The following is a 23,504-nucleotide window of genomic DNA, read 5'->3' on the forward strand; positions in this document are numbered from 1 at the left end:
GATACCTTGAGATCTGCGATCCAACATCTTTTCCCAGAGAAATCCACATTTTCTTAATATGTAAATGAGCTGTGAAGATCTATGGACCAGACATAGATCTTCCCCTGAGAATCTGCCCCCAGAGCTTATTCTAAATAAAAGGGGACGTAACCAGTGTGAGACATGTAATGACTGACAGTCTGTTCTCCTGATCTACAGGTCTCACACTGGTAACTCCTTCTTTCATTTAAAATAATCTTTGGAGACAGATTCTCAGGGAGATCTACGTCCATCCCATAGATCTTAACAGCCCGTTTACATATTAAGAAAAAAATTGGATTACTCTGTAATAAAACATTAGATCGCAGACATCAAGATATCATTTTATTCAGCTTCCTATGATCTTTATGCCCATATAGACGGTTTACGAGGGTTGATCCTACTGACAAATTCCCTTTAAAGCATCCCCTTGAACACTGGTGGACCAGCCAGATTCTATATGATTTGCCCTGTGGATAATTTTTTTATGTATTTGATTCATTTTTGATCACTAGATTACCCATTGTGCCGGAGAGAACACTGGTGGATATCCATAAGCTCAGGGCCTGACAATTATTAGACAAGATACCGCAGCGCTCATGGATCCTCATATTCTAACATTTCTTAATTACATGGAAAAAGAATAGTGTGAAGCAATATAAGCCTTAATGGGGTTGTCCACTTGTTAAAATCCCTTCTTGTGACCTGAAAAAACAGTAATAAAAGGCACTTCTACTACTGGGACCCAAGGGAACTAGCTGTGAACTATAGTTTGGAGAACTTGCTTGGTCCTCCAGAGGTGCTAGAGATGTTCTCAGAATTTCCTCATTGACCATGACTTTTATAAAGTAGACTTGCCCTTTAGAGATGAAAGTTGTGCAGGAGTTTTGTGATATTAGTTGATTCTCTTTTTTACCACGTTGTATTTTTCATTGATGTTTTATGCCAAGGAAATGGCCGGTATTGATGTGGACTTTGAGAGCATGAGAGATGAAATTTTCCAGTCCCCTGTGGGAAATCGTAGTTTATTCAACGTCACCCTCCAGAAATGTCTCCCGGCGCTGTATTCAGCCGACTGTGTGAAAATACTAGGTCTGGTCACACGCATGTATGGTGCGACTTACCTACAAACGGATGTGATTACGGGATTGCCATCTGAAATACCAGATGAGCCGTTCAGAAACCTGTAAGTATAGTACTTTTATATAAAAAAATACATCTGTTCTGACATAGTATTGTTATATACTGCTGGGTGCCCAGAGGACATCTGTCAAAAAGATATAAGTTGGTCATACACTTGTAATCGCTCCTGCACTGCCCTGATGACTGGAAGCCAGCAGCTTCAGGGAGGATATAAGTTCATTTTCTCCCTGCAGCTGCAATCAGAATTGGATTTAGGCATATACAATTATATTCAGAAATTTTTATTGTGTATAGAAATACTTTATAACCTACTACTTTACATGTTATGGTAACAGAAGAGGATTCATCTCTGTGTAATTATCCTTGTAGTTCATACGTATTTAGGAACCTGTATGATAAGCTGAAGGCCAGTGACAGGAGAGCCATATATGAATGGATGACTCATGTTCTGCAAAAATCCTATGCATCCAGTGGTGAGTATTTACTATGTTCTCCTACTATGTGATTAGTGTCATGGTGAAGAGCATGTCCATTCTACAACCAGCTGTAATGGCCAACAATGGCCCTGAAATCGAGAAGTCTGGGAATAAGAAGTCAAAATCAGTGGAGCAGTCTCATGTTTGTAGGACCTCAAAGTTAGGAAAAAGCATCTCAGGACAAGTCTATGTGTCAGTCGATGTCCGATACATGACCTGACGGGAATGAAGGACAGGTCCATTTGTTCTTGGGTAGATTATTTTTTTCTTTAATTCTTTTTTTTTATTCTAGATAGTAATTTTAAGCATTTTTTTCTTGAGACTTGGTGATAAGATATCTGACTATCCAAAGTGACCTTGTGGCGCCCCTGAGGCTCAGTCGCCACAGAGGTACTGCACCTCCTCCTGAGGTGTGGTGCCCCACCATCCAGGTAAGTTGGAGGCTCCTGACCACGCTCCAACACTCGCACCCCACACAACAGAGTAGTTCAGCAAAGCCACATTGCGGCTCCTTGCTTAGAGAGTAGCAGAGCACCTTTGGTGGTTCCCTGCTTGGAACACTAAACGTGCTGGGAGGCGGGTGGAGTTGAGAATACATAAAAGAGTGGGAAGGTTTAGAATTTCAGTCCGTCAGTCAGTAGGTCAGTCTGGGAGAGGAAGTGACTCAGAGAGGAGTGGGGAAAGAAGATACCTGAGAGAAGGATAGAGGAAGGACGTGCTGCAGCAGACCTTAGTGACTTGGGTCTGCTGGCACGGGAAAGGAAAGAAGGAGAAAAACATTGAACTGAAACCTGATCTTCCATAAGAGAGAGAGATTAGTACGGAACGAAGGAGTAAAAGGGAACAGAGGACGTGGGTTAGGAGAGAACCCTGCGTAGAAGTTCTAAGCGCAAGGCCGGGGCTCGGTCCCCGAGGTTGTATGGATGCTAATGGTCCTGCAACAGACACCGGTGGAGTAGTGGGCTGTAAATGCACTACTCCCATCTAAGACTTGGGGCACAACAGCAACTTGGATAGTGAGCCGGGACTCAGGAGTGAGGAGTCCCTGAAGCAGGCTACAGCTGTCTGCCGTACAAGTAGAGTTCTTGGGAACATCTGTAAGGAGGAACTCCAGTGTAACTCAGTACTAGGAGATCTTCACAATTAAAGGCGCTATAAGAGGAGACGTTCAGAAAGGTACATGTTGGCGGAGCGTTGGAAGGGAGCATTCCATCTTGCCTGGAAGTTGACTGAGTCCCTGACCCGGACGACACGGCACGGAGGCAGGCACCTGTGTGTGCTACAGACTGTGAGTAAAGCTTTGGAACTACAAGCCCTGGTTTCCGCCATTCATTCTTGCGCCAACGCACCCAGTACTGCTACATCTGGGTACCAGCTTCTACACCGCTTGTGCCTCTCCTCTTCCTCTATATCTACACTGCCCTGGGGCTACAGCTCCACCTGTGGGGAGCTTCACCATCTTGGCTGCAACACACCACCAGCCCCAGAGGATCTGCATGCAGCGTCGGCCTAACATCTCACTTGCCGAACACCACAGGTGGCGTCATGAACTATTCCATTCACTACATTCTACCATTCAATTTCCCCCATTAATTGGGTGCCCAGGGCCACGGACTGGGTCACCGCTGCTGTGACACATCCTGCCGACACCGGCCCAGTACCGAGTACCCCACAGCCCTGGGAGGGCGACCCAACCTCATATATCTGTAAAAAGAGTAGTTAATGCATCTGTCTTGTGTGGGGTTTGTTCACCCACTTTTCGAAAGTGGTAATCAACAACTAGACTCTCTATGAGTAGGGTGTGCATCCACTACTTGGGTCATTCATAACTGAGACGTGGCAGCCTCCATGTTTGTGACTGCAGATTTGTGAATCCTCACTTCACGTGAGGATTCTCCAATGCAGTCGCCAGAAACAGGCGGCAAGTATGGGATTGGTATATTTACCACCACGTTCCGACTAGACATGTCTAGCCTCGCTCAATACACTTTCAAAGAGCGAGGCCGTGTACGTCTAGTCAGCACGTATCCACGTATTTGGAACCAAATGGGATTGTTCAATTGATATCAAATGGAAGATCTGTTTTTAACAAATATATACTGGCAATTGTCAAAGATCAAAGCCTGGGGGGTCACTCAGATCCACCCGCTGTTAATTTTTTATCACAAACAGCTCCCTGCTGCCCCCTATCATCCGGACAATCATGCGATTGACCGACGATTAACGGAGGAGGCCACAAGCTGTTTCCACTAATAGGCCGGTTATTGGGAAACTAACAGTGAGTGTATGGTATATACGCCTCTGATTCCAATGCATGTAATATATATACCCCAGTACGGTCACTGCTTACTTCACAATAGCCCAAGAACTGCTCGCTGCCACCACCAGTTGTTTATACGGACTGACTGGACGCCTGATTTCTAGTAGTGTATGGTTTCAGGGTGCGGTTAACAGAACAAAAGGAACAAAACCATTACATTTTACATTTAATCCATCATGATAAGCAGTGTTTTAGTAAAGACACAAAAGATTTTACAAAGGGGACAAAACAATACAGCATATACAATTGCATAAAATAAAGAAGGTAAACCAAAAGAAAGTTACTAAACCTGACTTCAGATTTATGGAGGGAGGCACTCTAGGAAAATGGACGGCACCTGCAGTGAACTGTGCCTCCACGTACTGATGATGGCCAAAATTTGGCATTTGCATTTTATTATCTACCAAGTGACACCCACACACCTCCCCTTGGTGACTTCTTACAGGGTTGGACATGGGATGTGGCATCAGTTTTCTGAAAATTATGAGATTCCCTACATTGATAATATCTTTGCTCCTGTGAGTCACAGGTGCTTGATATCAACGTCATATTTTTTTATCATGATTTTATCGTCACATAGAGTCCAAATATGACTGGTGTAGCCTCGTCTATGCATCTGTATTCAATTGAAAGGATCCTGATCATTGCCCAGCGATGTAATACCATACTTTGCATTTGCCACTTCATCAGGTTTACGAAAATATAATTTTCCCATCTATTGGATGATGTAATTAATTCAAATCTCCCTTTTTAATTTCTAGTAATCAGACAAAGGAATCCCAGATCTTTACATTTTTCGAAGTCTTATCTGGATCATAAATCTGCTACGCATTCCTGATGCAGGGCCTCACATCTGTTAGCCATCAGGAGTTTCCTTAGTTACCTAATTACAAAGTAGGAGGTCAGCTGCATAGAGTGAAATTTTAAGACAGCCTGCAGAGTGCAAGCTCTTTCTCTCATCTTTTATCATTGATTTTAATTTTCTCTCTGACAGTAATATTCTAAAAACAAGGAAACAAATGCTGCTGTATGTGTGCGGAGGTCACAGTGATCTCTGCTCCGTTTAGGAGTTGCTGGATAAATGGCGGTGGATCTTTCTCTCGAACTGTAAAATGGACTTCAGAGAGAAGTCTGTGTTCGGAGTTCAGGTTCGCTCGTCTCTTGTGTTGATACCTTATATGCATTAGTTATTGGATGGTGCAGATTAGGAGGCTCAAACTATCCCTTTGTTCCCACTTCAGAGGCCAGCATCACAAGTGATGTGTGATAGTCGGAGGTGGCTGTTACATATTGTGAATTGGGTCCCAAGAAATACAAATTACTCTACTCCCTAAAGGAAGGCTTGCCAGACATTAGGCCCTAAATATTCTATAGGATATTCTAGTTGCTTAATCTTCCCTGGCTGTATATTGTGCATGTTATATGGATGAAGCGGACATATGCCAGGGTAAACTTCTTAAAGGCAATCCATCACTATGTTTTTGCTCTGTAATCTGAGAGCAGCATGATGTACTGGCAGAGTCTCTGATTCCAATGCTGTATCACTTACTGGGCTTATTGCTGTAGTTTTGACACAATCATTTTCTCTTCTGCTGTTCTCAGAAAGCTAAGCTGTATATAACTCGCCCACACTACTGATTGGTAGCTTTCTGTGTACACTGTGCATATGAAGAAAGTGGCCAATCAGAGGTGGGAGCAAGGTAACACAGAGCAGGAGGTCTACATGGCACGAGCCAACTAGTCCTGTAGTGAAAATCTCCTGCTGATAAAACACTGAATTTATTGAAACAAAAACACACAGCCAGGTAAGTGACACATCACTGGAATCAGCATCTCTAGCTTTATATCATGCTGCTCTTAGATTACATAGCAAATACTTGGTAACCAATTCCCTTTAAATGAGTGGTGGTTTCTGTAAGACCAGAGCCCCATTTATATTTCTTTACAGCCTATTTATTTCCGAAAAATAGTGCTATTTGTCCTGAAGACCCCAAAAACTGCTGTAAAGACATCCCTGATAACTAAATATATATCTGACTCTTTTACCTTTTATTATATCAGTATAATATTTCCTTATGTCATGTGCACTTCATAAATATAAGTTACTATACACAGAGGCCAATTCGTCCATATCATGGGTGACTGCTGAGGTCCTGTGGATTTTAGGACGTTTCATGGTCCATCTACCACTGGATGAAATCAGAAAAATTAGCATTAATGAAGTAAGTAACTTACATTTTTATGATCTCCACTTTTATTTGTGTTATTGAACACACGGTTGTTTTTTGTGGCAGTGGCCATTTTTGCAAAAAAATTACAACAGGAGGAACAGATGATAATTGTTTCTGAAGGGGTCAATGACATCGGATCAGAGATTTGTCCTTCAGTGATCGGGTCTGATCTGTGGCAGAACCACATTTCCCACCACCACACTCTAATTGCTTTTTTTTCCCAATTTTTCTACATTTTACATGTTTTTTTTTCTAAATTAGACAACCCTTTTAATTTCTCAAGATAAACCAATGGTAAACAACATTTTCTCAATGTATAAAGAATAAAAAAAGGACAGAATTACTATAAAAAAAAAATCTGTAACGAGTCTTGCCACATGAATTGAGATGAAAAGCCAAACCAGACATTCCAATTGCAGACACGTGTTTCGGGGTTTTTGCCCCTCATCAGTGTTGACATCCAATCTGGCTGTACTCAGTGTTGTCAATGGAAATAAGACAAGATTTTCTGACAGTGACTGCTATTTTTTTAATTTCTGCTTTTTTACTTTTATGAGCAATTTTACTACACCCGTGGAAATAACTCTGTAAGTGCGCTACACAAATATTCTAATTATAATATTTTTAGGGATATTTTCTTGTGCCCTCAGATTCGGATTTTTATAAGCTATGACAACGCCACAAAGCAGCTGGATACGGTATATGACATCACACAAGACCTAGCAAAAGCGTTCCTGGAGTTAATAAATTCATCCGGGTTCGATTTGAGAAACATTTCCACTTTATATAGGTAAGAAAACCAGCCAAAACGCTCATTTTTTTAAATGACTGTCCTGTGAAATGTTTTATAAAAAATTTGCAAAAAAATTGTTTCTGGTGGATTTAAAGTGTTTCCAGGCACATTTAAGGGTGAAGTTTACAAATTCCACAATTTGGGCTGTGGACATGGTAGAGGAGGGAGAACATGTAACCGATTTTATATCACCCTGCGAGCACTTCATTTGCCCTATGCACAGCACTTCCATACATTTTTAAGTAGATCCGTCACCAAATTTCACTATATGAGCTGCACATATTCTAACATAGATCTCTTGGACCTGATTAGACTGGTGTACTTACTTTGAAATTCACTCTCGGAATGACTGTTCAAACCTTTGTGAAACTTTTCTGGCTAATATTAAAATGGGCAGTGTGCGAGTCTGATATAGATTTTCAAAGTACACCAGCACCATCAGGTTTACAGTATCTGTTCAATGTTGTACGCAGTTTTTGTTATGAAATCTGGTGACAGATCCCCTTTAAAAACACATAGAAATCAGCCATAAGAAAAGAGAACATGCTAAAGCCCACATGATATAGTTCATCGCTTGCAGCTCTGGAGCATAGAGAAAAAGCACAGCTGTCACCACAGAGGTCCAGAATACCCAGATGGAGCGAAAAAATGTTATTGAAACACCTTTAAGAGAATCCGTCAGCAGGATTTTGCTATGTAATCTGAAGAGAGCAGGAGATAGAGACTGAGACACCGAATTCAGCGATGTGTCACTTGTCACAGAGGCTGGACAGACATCTGTCTGGAATGATTTAGCGAATCCTGCTTTGAGCAGGGGGTTGGATCGGATGGCCCAGGAGGTCCCTTCCAACTCTACGATTCTATGATTCTATGAGATGTGGTTTACTAATTGTGAAGGATTTATCACTAAGAGATTAACATTGCTGGAGTAGTCTGACTCGCCCCCTCCTGTGAAAAGCAGCTCACTCTCTATGGACTTTGTACATAGAGAGCCTGGTGTGGGCAGTGTTAGCTGTGACATGGGCGGGATTAGATTTCTCAGCTCTGCTTCATTCTAAATCTAAAAGTTCTAATTGTGTGACAACAGCTGAACCTAGTAATCTAAGTGATACATCGCTGGAATCAGCTTCTCTTTGCCTACATCAAGCTGCTCTCAGATGAAGTAGTAGAATCCTAGAGACAGATTCCTTTTAAGTAGTGCATTATGACAGCAAGGTCCTCCTGGATAACTATCACTGAGCAGCCTGCGGAGCGTAGCACGCCATATGCGTATGAACACATTGTTCCTCTGTACGTTTTAGGCTTGGTTTACTCATCTGCTTCTATGATGACACGCAAGATCTTGATCCGGTGATGGCAAAAGCTTTACTGCATCAGATGATTAAGTGCAACCAGCTGAGGGGCTTCCGAGCTGATGTGCAAAAGGTGGGCAAATCCGAAATAAATTGACTTCATAAAGTGTGTATTAGCTGCTTAAAAAGAGTATAAAAGTGTACATGGTGTCATCAATATATTCCCATTGCGTTGCTTAAAGTGGATCTGTCACCAAACTTCACAATCGAAATGGCATACAATTATTAAACAGATCTCTTAAACCTGATGAGGCTGGTGTGCTTACTTTGAAAATCCATGTCAGGAGAAATGAATAATACTGATCTTAAACTGAGCATTGTATGAGTCCAGTTACAGAGTGAGAGAGCTCATGAGTCTAAATGTATTCAGTCTCCACTCACCCAGCCTGACTGACAGCTGCAGCTTGTACTGTACAGTGTGAGAACTCAGCAGAGAGGAGGTACACTGAGGATTAGGCAGCCACTTTGGCATGGATTTTCTATTTAATTAATATAGTAACATAGTTATTCAGGTTGAAGGAAGACTTTAAGTCCATCTAGTTTAACCCATATCCTATCCTAACCTGCCCTAACATGTTGATCCAGAGGAAGGCAAAAAAAACCCATGTGGCAAACAGTAAGCTTCACTTTGGGGAAAAAAATTCCTTCCCGACTCCACATACGGCAATCAGACTAGCTCCCTGGATCAACACAATATTAAGGAAAGTAGTGCATATGCCCTGTAATATTATACTTTTCAAGAAAGGCATCCAATCCCTTCTTAAATTTTAGTAGGGAATCACTCATTACAACATCATATGGCAGAGAGTTCCATAGTCTCACTGCTCTTACAGTAAAGAATCCGCGTCTGTGAGTATGCTTAAACCTTCTTTCCTCCAGACGTAGAGGATGCCCCCTTGTCCCCGTCACAGGTCTAAGAGTAAAAAGATCATTAGAAAGGTCTTTGTACTGTCCCCGCATATATTTATACATTGTAATAAGATCACCCCTAAGCCTTCGATTTTCCAAACTAAATAACCCCAAGTGTAATAACCTGTCTTGGTATTGCAGACCCCCTAGTTCCCTAATAACCTTGGTCGCTCTTCTCTGCACCCGCTCCAGTTCAGCTATGTCTTTCTTATACACCGGAGACCAGAACTGTACACAGTATTCTAAGTGTGGACGCACTAGTGACTTATATAGAGGTAAAATTATGTTCTTCTCATGAGCATCTATGCCTCTTTTAATGCATCCCATTATTTTATTTGCCTTTGCAGCAGCTGCCTGACACTGGCCACTAAATGTGAGTTTGTCGTCCACTCATACACCCAGGTCTTTTTCAGTGACTGTTTTGCCCAGTGTTTTACAACTAAGCACATAATTATACATCTTGTTCGTTCTACCCAAGTGCATGACCTTACATTTATCCCCATTAAAGCTCATTTGCCATTTATCAGCCCAAGCTTCTAGTTTACATAAAGCCTCCCGTAATATAAAGTTGTCCTCCTCTGTATTGATTACCCTGAAGAGTTTAGTGTCATCTGCAAATATTGAAATTTTACTCTCTATGCCCCCTACAAGGTCAGTAATAAATATGTTAAAAAGAAGCGGGCCCAGTACTGACCCCTGTGGTACCCCACTGCCAACCGTGACCCAGTCCGAGTGTACTCCATTAATAACCACCCTTTATTTCTTATCCCTGAACCAGCTCTTAACCCACTTACACATATTTTCAGCTATCCTCATTGTTCTTATTTTATGCATCAACCTTTTGTGTGGCACCGTATCAAAAGCTTTTGAAAAGTCCATGTACACCACGTCCACTGCATTCCCTTGGTCCAGTTACCCACAGTTGAGGTTAAACTTACTGGCCTATAATTTCCAAGTTTAGTTTTTTTCCCCTTTTTGAATATTGGCACCACTTTTGCTATACGACAGTCCTATGGTACAGACCCTGTTATTATGGAATCTTTAAAGATTAAAAATAATGGTCTGTCTATGACTGTGCTTAATTCCTGTAGTACTCGGGGGTGTATCCCATCCGGGCCCGGGGATTTGTCAATTTTACTGATTTTTAGACGCCGCCGTACTTCCTGCTGGGTTAAGCAGGTGACATTTAATGGAGAATTTTTTTATCCCTGATCATGTTATCTGTCATGGGATTTTCTTGTGTTAATACTGTTGAAAAAAGTCATTTAGCATATTGGCTTTTTCCTCATCCTCATCCACCATTTCACCCAGACTATTTTTAAGGGGACCAACACTATCATTTATTAGTTTCTTACTATTTATGTAGTTAAAGAATATTTTGGGATTATTTTTACTTTCTCTGGCAATGAGTCTCTCTGTCTCAATCTTTGCTGTTTTGATTTGCTTTTTACAGAATTTATTTAATTTTCTGTATTTAGTTAATCCCTCATCACTACCTACTTGCTTTAATTCTCTAAATGCTTTATTTTTATCTCTTATTGCGCCCCTTACAGCTATATTTAGCCATAGTGGTTTCCTCCTATTTCTCGCATGTTTATTCCCATACGGTATATATTGTGCACAGGTCCTATTCAGGATGCTAATAAACGTCTCCCATTTTCTTTGTGTATTTTTATGTCTCAGGGTATCGTCCCAGTTAATTGCACCAAGATCATCTCTCATCCGTTGGAAATTTGCCTTCCTGAAGTTTAGTGTCCTTGTAACCCCTCTACTACACATCCTATTAAAGGACACCTGCAAACTTATTATTTTGTGATCACTATTCCCCAAGTGACCCCCAACCCTTATATTTGATATGTGGTCTGGCCTGTTTGTTAATATTAGGTCTAATCAAGTTTAAGATACTTATTTAATAATGTAAATCCATGTTATAATATGGCCCAGGAAAATGTTATTCTGTGCACCTTGTATAACCTTCCAATTGCAGGGAGCTCTGAAAAGACAGGGTAATTTCTACTGTATTGCTTGTGAGGGGCTAAATTATAATTGTACGACGCAAGGGCACAACTTTGTAATCTCGGCTCATAGCTCTTAGCATTTTAATACAATTTATTAAGATATTTTCAGCAGCCACTAAAGGGAGCTCAAGGGCTTACTGCATACTGTGTTATTAGTGAGTTCTATGTACAGCATAACAGTATGCAGTTAGCTCCTTAGCTCCCTCTAGTGGCTGCTACATATAACTGGAAAATTATCTTTGTGTTTATTGGATTTAGAGCTCAGTATCGGATAAATAACATGATGATAAAAGGTGGAATTTTCACTTAAATGTTGTTTGCACCGTAAATGACTGTCCAGAGTCCATGAATGCTTTTTGTGCATTTCCTGTTACATATGAAATAGGGAATCGATACTTGTCCCAATCATAGCTGTGGTCTAATATCTTCTTTTGTTAAAATAAATATATATTCCAAACTAAAATTCTATTTTACAGTTGAAGTCTCAGTTCCTTCAAATAGCTGTCCTGCACCAGACCCTGAATGAAAGCCTGGGTTCTCTCTCTGACGCCGTGGTTGGCCTGACCATATCACAGCTTGAATCCTTATCTCCAGAAGCTGTGCAGCACGCCATCCTGACCCTCCAACAAGTCTCAGGATGGACCAAGAGCCAGATAACAGTACTTACACAGAAGTTCCTTCACTCTGAGAAGGTAATGCGGATGTAGAAGGAGATGACAGTATGGCCAAAAAGGCTTTCCAGCTGCTGCTGACTGCACTGAATATCTCTCAGAGCTTTCCTATGCACGTCTAGTGGGCAATAATACAGGACATAGATGATACAAACACAAAATAAGCCATTTTGAAGCAGAAATTCAAAATAGACATGTAACTTATAATTGGCCAAGTTGTACAATTTTATAATGTTACAATTATGCGTGCTACGCGAAGACTTTGGTCCTCAATGCAAAATTTTCAACAGCATCTGTATCTAACGTTACCATTTATAATTTTGCTGTTGCCCTATGGGATAGAAGTCCCTTTGGCCTCCCCTAGACACCAAGGCGAAGTGGCAACTGCTTCCTCTGCACTTCCTTCTCTTGCACTTACTTCTCCGGCACTTCCTTCCCCTGCACTTCCTTCCTCTGCACTTCCCCTGTGCTTCCGTCCCCTGCACTTCCTTATCCTGCACTTCCTTATCCTGCACTTCCTTCCCCTGCACTTCCTTCTCTTGCACTTCCTTTCTCTGCACTCCCTTGTGCACTTCCTTCCTCTGCACTCCCTTCTCCTGCACTTCCTTCCTCTGCACTTCCTTCCCCTGCACTCCCTTCCCCTGCACTCCCTTCCCCTGTACTTCCTTTCTTTGCACTTCCTTCCACTGCACTTCCTTTCTCTGCACTTCCTTCCACTGCACTTCCTTCCCTGAAATTCCTTCTCCTGTGCTTCCTTCCCCTGCACTTCCTTCCCATATCCTTCCTTTCTCTGCACTTCCTTCCCCTGTACACCCTTTCTCTGCACTTCCTTCCACTGCACTTCCTTCAGCTGCATTTCCTTCCCCTGCACTTCCTTCCCCTGCACTTCCTTCAGCTGCATTTCCTTCCCCTGCATGTCCTTCCACTGCACTTCCTTCCCCTGCACTTCCTTCCCTGCAATTCCTTATTCTTTGCTTCCTTCCCCTGCACTTCCTTCCCCTGTCCTTCCTTTCTCTGCACTTCCTTCCTCTGCACTTCCTTCCCCTGTACACCCTTTCTCTGCACTTCCTTCCACTGCACTTCCTTCCACTGCACTTCCTTTCTCTGCATTTCCTTCAGCTGCATTTCCTTCCCCTGCACGTCCTTCCCCTGCACGTCCGTCCCCTGCACTTCCTTCCCCTGCACTTCCTTCCCCTGTGCTTCCTTCCCTTGTCCTTCCTTTATCTGCACTTCCTTTCTCTGCACTTCCTTCCCCTGCACTTCCTTCAGCTGCATTTCCTTCCCCTGCACTTCCTTCCCCTGCACTTCCTTTCTCTGCACTTCCCTCAGCTGCATTTCCGTCCCCTGCACGTCCTTCCCCTGCACGTCCTTCCCCTGCACGTCCTTCCCTGAAATTCCTTCTCCTGTGCTTCCTTCCCCTGCAATTCCTTCCCCTGTCCTTCCTTTCTCTGCACTTCCTTTCTCTGCACTTCCTTCCTCTGCACTTCCTTCCCCTGTAGACCCTTTCTCTGCACTTCCTTCCACTGCATTTCCTTCCCCTGCACTTCCTTTCTCTACACTTCCTTCAGCTGCATTTCATTCCCCTGCACTTCCTTTCTCTGCACTTCCTTCAGCTGCATTTCCTTCCCCTGCACGTCCTTCCACTGCACTTCCTTCCCCTGCACTTCTTTCCACTGTACTTCCTTCCCCTGCTCTTCCTTCAGTGAAAATTCCTTCTCCTGTGCTTCCTTCCCCTGCACTTCCTTCCCCTGTCCTTCCTTTCTCTGCACTTCCTTCAGCTGCATTTCGTTCCCCTGCACTTCCTTTCTCTGCACTTCCTTCAGCTGCATTTCCTTCCCCTGCACGTCCTTCCACTGCACTTCCTTCCCCTGCACTTCTTTCCACTATACTTCCTTCCCCTGCTCTTCCTTCAGTGAAAATTCCTTCTCCTGTGCTTCCTTCCCCTGCACTTCCTTCCCCTGTCCTTCCTTTCTCTGCACTTCCTTCAGCTGCATTTCCTTCCCTTGCACTTCCTTTCTCTGCACTTCCTTCAGCTGCATTTCCCTCCCCTGCACTTCCTTACTCTGCACTTCCTTCCCCTGCACTTCCTTTCTCTGCACTTCCTTCCCCTGCACTTCTTTCCCCTGCATTTCCTTCTTCTGCACTTCCGGTTAGAGATTTATTTAGGACGGCAGCTATCTCTCTGGACTTTGCCTGTCAGAGGAGTGCTTGGCTCATCCAAACATTTTTTTTTCAATGGGGTGAGGGATCAAAGCCGCTACAGGACAGCTCTGATGGCTGCTTGTCCTTCTAAAAGGATCAGGTGTTTCAGTTCCCCAATGTCATCTGTCAGAAGAGTGCCATGCACATTAGATTGCTGGCCGTTCCTGCTGAAGACGGTGGGATGGTGGACTTTAATCTAGAATGTATGGAGCTTTAGTGAGACGCCTCACTTCTTAGGTGACCATGTGAGGATTTGAAGCATCTTCTGTATCTTGTGGTTACCATGATGGCACTTGTTACTGATATGGTTTTCTGCATCTGTTATATACAGGTTTTAACGTATTCTAATGTAAGTCAGCTGGGAGAACTGGTGTCGGGAGTCAGTGCAGATTCCTTTTATGAGATGAATTCCATGGATCTTTTTCTGGCTCTAAAAAGCGGACTCTCCCAGCATGCAGCATATTTTACTCCAGCACAACAAGAAAGCATCCTAAGTAAGGTAACTAGAGACCCTTAAACCAATGGATGCAAGGAACTGGCTTAGGATAAGTCATGAATACCAGATATGTGGTGGTCCGACACTTGGCACCCCCACCAATCAGCTCCGGATGTGGCTAGATGGAAACAAGGCGGAACGTCACAGCTCTAGACACCGAGTAGCGGCCGTTACGGAGAACTGCAAGTAAACTACTGGATAGGAGCGGAGCTGAAGTTCTCGGCAAGGTCCACCAATCGGCATAAGAAGCTGTGCTAGTCAACTCTATACACTGATTACATCCGGCTGCCGCCAGCCCTGGTAACAGCAGATCAGTGGTGGTACTGGGTCCACCACAAATCTGATATTGACAACCCATTCCAAGGTCATAAGTATCAAATCAGTGGAAAACTGCTTCACGTTTGCAATAGTAAAGATTACAGAAAAAAAAATATTTTAAAGTGAGCTATCATAAAAAAAACTACTGTACTTATTGTTAGAAACAGGCTTTTGTGTTACTTTTTGTAAAAAAAAAGTTGTTTTTTTAATATCACAAACTTTCAACAAAAAAAATGTAATCTTGCAATTTTCACACTGGCCACTAGGGCAATTTTAGACTCATACTTCCTGTTCTATCAGGAAGAGCTTTCAGCAGGCTCCTTATCACCAGAGGCAGTACTAAAGTGACAGGTACCACCTCTATATACATCTGGTAACACAGGATCAACCAATCAGAACAGATGATGTCACAGCTCCCCCTCCCAGCTCAATGATCTTTGCACACGCTGATTAGCTGCTTCAATACAAAAGATAGGATTGGGGTCTGGCCATTTTGGCCAATGTATGTGGGTTATTCCCTGAAATAACAGGAAGTTAGTCTAAAAAAAAAAAGCCCTAGTAGCCAGTGTGAAAATTGCAAGATTTCTACAGGGTGGGCCATTTACATGGATAAACCTAAATAAAATGGGAATGGTTGGTGATATCAACTTCCAGTTTGTAGCACATTAATATTTGGGAGGGGGAAAACTTTTCAAGATGGGTGGTGACCATGGCGGCCATTTTGAAGTCGGCCATTTTGGATTCCAACTTTATAAATGGCCCACCCTGTATTTTAGACTTTTAATATAGATAGGGATATGTAAAAAAAAAAAAATGCCAAAAATATATATAAAAAATACATTTAATGCAAAAAAAATGTGAACAATAGGTAATTTTCTAATGATAGCTTGCCTTTGAAAGGATGATATGTGAACAGTAGCATTCTGAGCTATTTTGTAGCTATTAGTTATTTCTACGACTTTTTGAGTTTTATTATAAAAGATTAGAGATACTTTTAGATCTTGCTTTGAGGACCTAAGTAGGATGTTTCTCAGCAGGTGGACTTCATACTATACAGTTTGACCTCTTACTAAATCAATCTAAAAAGCTTTTTTTCACATTGATCTAAAGATAAACTACAATGCTAATATCCTGCAGATCAGATAAAGACTCGGTATTTTCTCCTAAAGATAATTGCTGTAAGGAAAAAGGCTAGAGGCCAGTCCTAAGAGCAACTGTGAGAACAGAGTTAAAGGGGTTGTCTAGGATTTGAAATACACGGCTAATTTCTTCCGAAAACAGTGCCACACCTGTCTACAGGTTGTGTGTGAAACTACAGCTCAGCTACATTGAAGTAAATAAGGTTGAATTGCAGCCATTGTTTTTTTTAATCCCGGAAAGCTCCTTTACATATCATTTTTTTTCTAAAATCCTGGCTTGGAAAACAAATTTTCAAGTACCCTATTGAATTATTACTAAAGCTGCATATTTCATAAAGACATTTGCAAAGAGATATAGTCTCTCATTTTGGAGTACCTAGCATGCCCATGCGTTAGACAGATAGCCAGCCGATCCCCACATATAACAGTGATCATCTAAAGCAGTAATCCCCTTTATAAGAAGACTTGTCACTTGCCATAAATATTTAAATGTTTTACGTGGTATAAATGCCGCTGTTCTCCTGAATCCGGCGTTGTTTTTCTTTCGTTCCTGCGTCACTCCATTCCTGAGATATAGCCCAGTCTTACCTGTATATAAATCTAGATTTGTTAGCGAATTGGGTGTGGCGCTCAAGAAAACGCCCACAGAGAAGAGCTGTGAGCCACATCCTATTGGCTTACAGACTTCATTTACATATAGGGAAAAGAGGGTCATATCTCAGGAACGGAGAGGGGTAGGAACAAAAGAAAAACAACGCCGGATTCAGGAGAACAGTGGCATTTACACCGGGTTAAAAAAAATAACATTTATGGCAAGTGACAGGTCCCCCTTAAACTGCTACTTATATATTATTTCAACTGTAGTTAGTTTTACTAGTGGTTACATCCTGTAAAAAAGGTTTATTGAAACCTTATGTTCAGTTCATGTCACACAGCATAGAATCATAATGGTTTAGAACATACATTGATATCATGCTGCATCTTCAGAATTTATCAGCTCCACGCACATTATCTGACGGTTTTATGACGCAGAATTACTGAATAGTCATATTGTTCCCTATGCTGACATTTAGAACAATGGCATAAAATACCGCGGAGGTAGCACAATCACACGGTCACATTTCCTCTCTGTGTTCCCTCTAATTAGCTGATGTTGTCTGGAGAATTCCTGAGCGTCCTGTCGGACATGAATGGAGCCTTCTTTAAACAAGTGTCTCTCTCGCAACTCTTAGCACAAAGGAAGGTGGACGGTACTGAACTAAGTGACAAAGAGATGAGAGTGAGTCAGGTAATTATGTGTTTCACCCAAATTCCCTTCAGCCATGAGCCCCTATTTAGGCAGTGAGTAGAAGCAGTGCACGTTGGGCAATGCCGCGGTCTCCTGGGACTCAGGCAGGAGTCATTGTTCCCAGATGCATTCATTAATGAGACTTTGTAGATAACACTCATGTAACCAAGTATTCCTTATAAATGGGTCAGTAGTTTCATTCACGAAATCACTTGAGTTATCCGTCGCTACTCCACAAAAAGCAGCATTCTATAATAGCATGTGGTCATCAATTACATGGGCTTTTAAAGAGACCTCGACACTTGGCTAGAGGCCACCATAACATAACTACTATGTTATACCGATGGGGAATGGATTTATAAAGATGTATTTCTTTACCCTAGTTATGGTTGAAAAGTCTTGAGGTCAGAGCCGCTATCCCGAATAGTCATGGACTCAAGTCTTCAAGCCCTCCTTTCAAGCTTGATTTACATCCTCATGTGTCCTCAATGTCTTCACTTCGCCATTGCTTTGTATCCTCTACTTATTCGTAGTGCAAAGGTGACTTTTCAAGGCAACGGCGCAACTTATACTTTGGTAGTCCTCTGGAACCCACATAAATTGCTGGAATTGGTAACTTATGTCCATTTATCCCTTGACCAGGAGGAGTTAATTGGGGTCTATACTCTACCGCTCCTTTTAAAGCGAACCTGTCAGCAGGATTTAGCTAAGGAAACTACAGGCATTGTCCGGTTGGTGCTGTTAAACTGATTAAAATTATACCTGGGGTGAAGAAATCCGTCTTGTGGTTCTTGTGTAATCAGTGTTAGAAGGTTTCAGTTAATGATATGCTCGTGCTCTGAAGCGGGACTGTAGGCAGAGTCTTATTTTCCTGCTCATAGCCAGAGAAGCCAAGGAAAGACCTGCACACAGCCTGCTCCGAAGCACAGTCTGTCTCTCTCTGTCTCTATGATGAGGACAATGCTTGTGCTTGGGATAGCCTGTGGGCAAGTCTCTTCTTGGTTTCTCTGGCTTAGAGCAGGAAGATAAGACTCTGCCTACAGTCCTGTCCTGGAGCACAAAAATATCATTAACTGAAAACTTATGACACTGATTACACAAGAACCACAAGAAGGATTTCGTCTCCCCAGTTATTATTCCAATCAGTTCAACAGTGCCAACCAACCAATGCCTGTAGTTTACTTAGCAAGATCCTGCTTACAGGTTTGCTTTATGTACTACTGGTTGTGGCCTTGGGAGAACAAGGATAGACCAAACGCATAAGTCCCCCATTGTCTTAATCAGTTGGAGTTTCAACCCAAATCGATTATTAGCTATGGATGATATTTATATGGAATAACCTTTTAAGGCTTTACAACACTTATTATTTCTCGCTGCAGAATAAAATGTGTTCTAGGGATGTTTCCTATAACTAACGGCCTGCTTCCATTATGTGATTTCTCTTTCAGGCCATTCTTTTGTTTGACTTGTTGTCTCCACATGTTCCATTGGTGAACCTGCTGAGGTATGGATGGCTATGGTCTCCTAGGAATGTTCAGACCTTTTATTATAAGCTAGATGGCTTATTGGTAAAATAGTACATTGTATGTAGCAGGTTATTAGTCATACATTTTACAGGTAGTTAGGTTAGAATATCATAATGGCTCAAACACCCCCTCGCAGTATGCACAGTGTGTATTAGGTTATATCCAAAATAGTAAATGCAGACTTGAGGCTTCTACTACCACACATAATGAGTTAATACATTTATTTGCTTTTTATTTAAAGGGGTTGTCCACTACTTTAACATTGATGACATAACATTAGGATAGGTCATCAATGTCTGAACGGCGGGGGTGAAACATCCGGCACTCCCGCCAATCAGCTGTTTTCAGAGGTGGCGGTCATAGGAAGTGCTCAGTTGCAGAGCTGTTCCCTCTACGGATAGTGGTCCCGACCGGGAACTGCACATCCATCCCCTATTGATTTGAATAAGAGATGGATGTGCAGTACCCGGCCACAGCCACTATCGCTAGGTGGAGCAGCTCCATAACGGAGCACTTCTGGCCGGCGGCGGCACCGGGAACAGCTGATCGGCAGGAGTACATTGGTGTCGAACCCCAACGATCAGATATTAATGACCTATCATGTTAAAATAGTGGACAACCTCTTTAAAAAAAAAAATTGTACATTTTTTCTTTTTTATAATTTTGCCTAGCATGGAAATGTATTACATTTTACACATCACTTTATTAGGGGATTTATTTTCATTCCTGTAAAAAAATGCAAATGTAATTGACTTCCAACCCCCTGATTTTCCCCGTTGCATTTCCTGCCTTTAGTTGCACTGATATTAGAACATACTCATGTAGAGTACAGATGATGGCAGTGATGGGTCGGCACCTGTCTTCTCCTCCGAGTGTTGTGCTCGTCAGTACAATCTCCTGCAGCAGCTTCTCCTCAGAGTAAGGCCTCATTCAGATGTAAGTTTTTCACATACCAGCATTTTCCGTGTTTTTCACGAATAGCTCACGCAGTGAATGGGGCTGTTCACATGTCATATTGATCTGAGTGTCGGATCAAATTTGGCAATGCAAGTCTATGGGCCTGTGAAAAAATTGGACAGCACTCAGATGGAGAAACTTTTTTTTTTCCTTTTTTCACGTATCTGGAAAACTGATGAAGCTCGGACCAAACTCTGATAAAACTCTGTAGAAACTGTGAGCGAAATCACTGATAAAACTCAGTTTTTCCTGTACATGTAAAAAAAATTATGTCTGAATGAGCCTTTAGAGAGTCACAGGTGCTGAGCTGACCCTTTCACTGCCATTATCTGTACTCCAAAGTAGTACGTTCTGAAAACTGGAAAATACACTGGGGACAATCAGACAACTCCTCTAATATAGGGATTTGCAAAGTTTCCTAACTTCCTGGTGGACACAAAAAAAAGTTTAGTTATTCTTTAGTTACCCACCCGGTGACATAGAGTAAATAGATGAGTGGCCGACACGACACCCAGCCGTTTGGACGTCACCCTTGTTTCTGCACCCACATGGACACATATAACGACTGCTACCCTCACCATCCTATATGCATTGTGCAGCAATGTCATAGGTCATGGTTTAAGGGTGAAAAAATTAAGTTTTCTCTCTCTTACTTTGCCTGCTTTCCTCCTTATTGTTTGGCACCCCAGACCCTTAACAGTGAACCTTGTTTGTACCCCTCGTATTTTCTAGTACAGGGCAGCTGGTGAAAGGGATGACATGTGAATATATAGATAACATGAGCAAGCCGACCTTTCTGAACCACTACAAGCTCATAGAGAAGAACCTGCCTTTACTTTCTCCATATCAGGTAGTAAGAAATGAAGCCTCCTACTGAATGACTGACTGCAAGCAGAGATCTTAAAAACTGATGAGTGATTACAAAATGTATATTGGAAGTTAATAAAACTTTAATAATACAGTCATGGCCAAAAGTGTTGGCACTCTTGAAATTGATTCAGAAAATGAAGTATTTCACCCATAAAAATTATTGCAAATACACGTTTTGTTAAACACATATATATTTCCTTTGTGTATTGGAACAACTCAAAAATGGGGGGAAAAAAAGCAAATTGAACATAATTTCACAGAAAAACCCCAAAAGTGGGTTAGACAAAATTGTTGGAGCCTTTCCAGATTGGTGGGTAATCAATTGTGTTTCAAGTATGTGATGCCTGTTCACACTCACCTCTGGCAAGTAACAGGTGTGGGCAATATGGAAATCAGACCTGGAACCAGATAAGAAGAGGAGAAGTTGACTGAATCTTTTGCATCATGTGCCTGTGTGTGCCACACTAAGCATGGAGAACAGAAAGAGGAGAAGAAAACTGTCTGAGGACTTGAGAGCCAAAATTGTTGAAAAATATCAACAGTCTCAAGGTTACAAGTCCATCTCCAGAGATCTTCATGTTCCTTTGTCCACGGTGCACGACATGATACTGTAGCTAATCTTCCTGAACGTGGATGGCAGAGACAACTTGATGAAAGGTTGCAATGCAGGATAGTCCGGATAGTGGATAAGAAGCCCCAATCAAGTTCCAAAGAAATTCAAGGTGTCCTGCAGGCTCAGGGTGCATCAGTGTCAACGCAAACTATCTGTTGACATTTGAATGAAATGAAACTCTAAGGCAGAAGATCCAGGAGGACCCCACTGCTGACACAGAGATATAAAAAAGCTAGACTGTAGTTTGCCAAAATGTTCGTGACATGAGTAAGCCAAAATCCTTCTGGGAAAGTGTCTTGTGGACAAGTGAGACAAAGATAGAGCTTCATACAACTGTTTACTGAAAATGGAATGAGGCCTACAAAGAAAAGAACACAATACCTACAGTCAAATATGGTGGAAGTTCAAAGTTTTTTTGGGGTTGTTTTGCAGCCTTTGGCGCTGGATGCGTTGACTGTGTGCAAGACATCATGAAATCTGAAGATTAGCAAAGGATATTGGATCATAATGTAGTGCCCAGTGTCAGAGAGCTGGGTTTGCCTCCTAGATCGTGGGTCTTCCAGCAGGACAAAGACCCCAAACATACTTCAAGAAGCCCCCAGAAATGGATGGAAACAAAGCGCTGGAGAGTTCTGAAGTGGCCAGCAATGAGTCCGGATCTAAATCCCACTGAACACCTGTGGAGAGATCTTATAATTGCTGTTGAGAGAAGGCACCTTCACATATGAGAGACCGGGAGCAGTTTGTAAAAGAAGAATGGTCCAAAATTTCAGTTGAGAGGTGTTAGAAGCTTGATAATGGTTGGTTATAGGAAGCGATTGAGTTCATTTATTTATTCCAAAGGGTGTACAGCCAAATATTAAATTGAGGGTGCCAACAAGTTTGACCGGCCCATTTTTAGGGTTTTGTGTGAAATTATGTCCAATTTGCCTTTTTTCTCTGCTTTTTGTGCTGTCCCAATGCACACAAAGGAAATAAACATGTGTATATCAAAACATCTAATTGCAATAAGTTTATGGGAGAAATACTTCATTTTCTGGAACAACTTCAAATTGTGCCAACTAGTGATGAGTGAGTATACTCGTCACTCGAGATTTCCCGAGCATGCTCGGGTGATCTACGAGTATTTGGATGTGGTCGGAGATTTAGTTTCTGTCGCCGTAGCTGCATGATTTACGGCTGATAGACAGCCTGAATACATGTGGGGATTGCCTGTTTGTTAGGAGTACAGTATAATGGCTCGACAAAGTGCTCCAAATAGTATAATGGCCTTTACATAACCCTACATACAGTATAATGGCCCCACATAGTTCTGCACACACTATAATGGCCCTACATAGTGCTCCATACAGTATAATGGCCCCACATAGTCATGGCATTGTTGGCCAAAGATAATCACCCTGGGGGCCAGACTTCAGCTGCTGGCGGCATGTATTACAGTGCAGGGAGCCAGCAGGTCCCTGCACTGCACTGGGGCACATCCAGTTGAAGTAGGCACTGAGGATAGCGTGGCCCCCCTCATACATCAGACTGGTCACGGTCGCACCCTTTTCGACTGCGATCATTATGCCCATGTTGTTTAAGGATAGCTGATAAATGTATGTTCAAAAAGCAGAGCAGAGTTTTGGCCTAACTAGTGATTAGTAGTTGTGACATCTGTATAATGAGCCGTTATATACTGATACTGGATGTAATTACTAACTATTTGGCACCAAAATGTTGTCTGACTTTTCAGATCCATTGTCTGGCATGGAAATATTGGAGAATTTCCCAAGCAACTATTCCTCCATTCCTGCTGGCTGTACTTCCGTAAGTTCACAACTTCAAAGGATTTGGAAAAAAAAAATGTGTGATGTTATACTGCGGCTTATGTAAATGAGGAATATGGAAACATCACTTAGTTCTTCCCAAGGGAAGAAACATCCGGCTTTGATCATTATTGCAGCGATGGGAAATGAATTATGTTCTATCACCTGGGCCGCTCGGTGCCCGGAGCGGGGCCACATACAGGCGCAGACGATGGGACCACTTCTACAGCCCTGATAGGGTATACATGAGATAAGAGGATGATGGGACTTTACGGAGAGGAAGTATTATAAGACTTTTAAAATTACAAGATCATTTTCTGTTGCTAAAAATAACAGTATCTTCAGCTTCTTCACTA

General features: G+C 42.2%; 1 protein-coding gene across 1 annotated transcript in view; it reads left to right on the forward strand.

Annotated features, from left to right (window-relative positions):
* Positions 1–437: 437 nt before the first annotated feature.
* Positions 438–23,504, forward strand: part of OTOA (otoancorin) — a 43,946-nt gene continuing 20,879 nt past the window's right edge. The window contains exons 1-11 of the mRNA XM_073543004.1: positions 438–1,204; positions 1,531–1,634; positions 6,073–6,179; positions 6,839–6,978; positions 8,283–8,406; positions 11,737–11,952; positions 14,465–14,632; positions 17,234–17,374; positions 18,823–18,878; positions 20,590–20,707; positions 23,076–23,149. Coding sequence (XP_073399105.1) covers positions 954–1,204; positions 1,531–1,634; positions 6,073–6,179; positions 6,839–6,978; positions 8,283–8,406; positions 11,737–11,952; positions 14,465–14,632; positions 17,234–17,374; positions 18,823–18,878; positions 20,590–20,707; positions 23,076–23,149 — 1,499 coding nt within the window. The 5' untranslated portion in view covers positions 438–953. The remainder of the gene's footprint in view (positions 1,205–1,530; positions 1,635–6,072; positions 6,180–6,838; positions 6,979–8,282; positions 8,407–11,736; positions 11,953–14,464; positions 14,633–17,233; positions 17,375–18,822; positions 18,879–20,589; positions 20,708–23,075; positions 23,150–23,504) is intronic.

This window comes from Dendrobates tinctorius, unplaced genomic scaffold (genome assembly GCF_039654945.1).
Source record: "Dendrobates tinctorius isolate UK_male_01 unplaced genomic scaffold, ASM3965494v1 ptg000129l, whole genome shotgun sequence".
Lineage (NCBI taxonomy): Eukaryota > Metazoa > Chordata > Amphibia > Anura > Dendrobatidae > Dendrobates > Dendrobates tinctorius.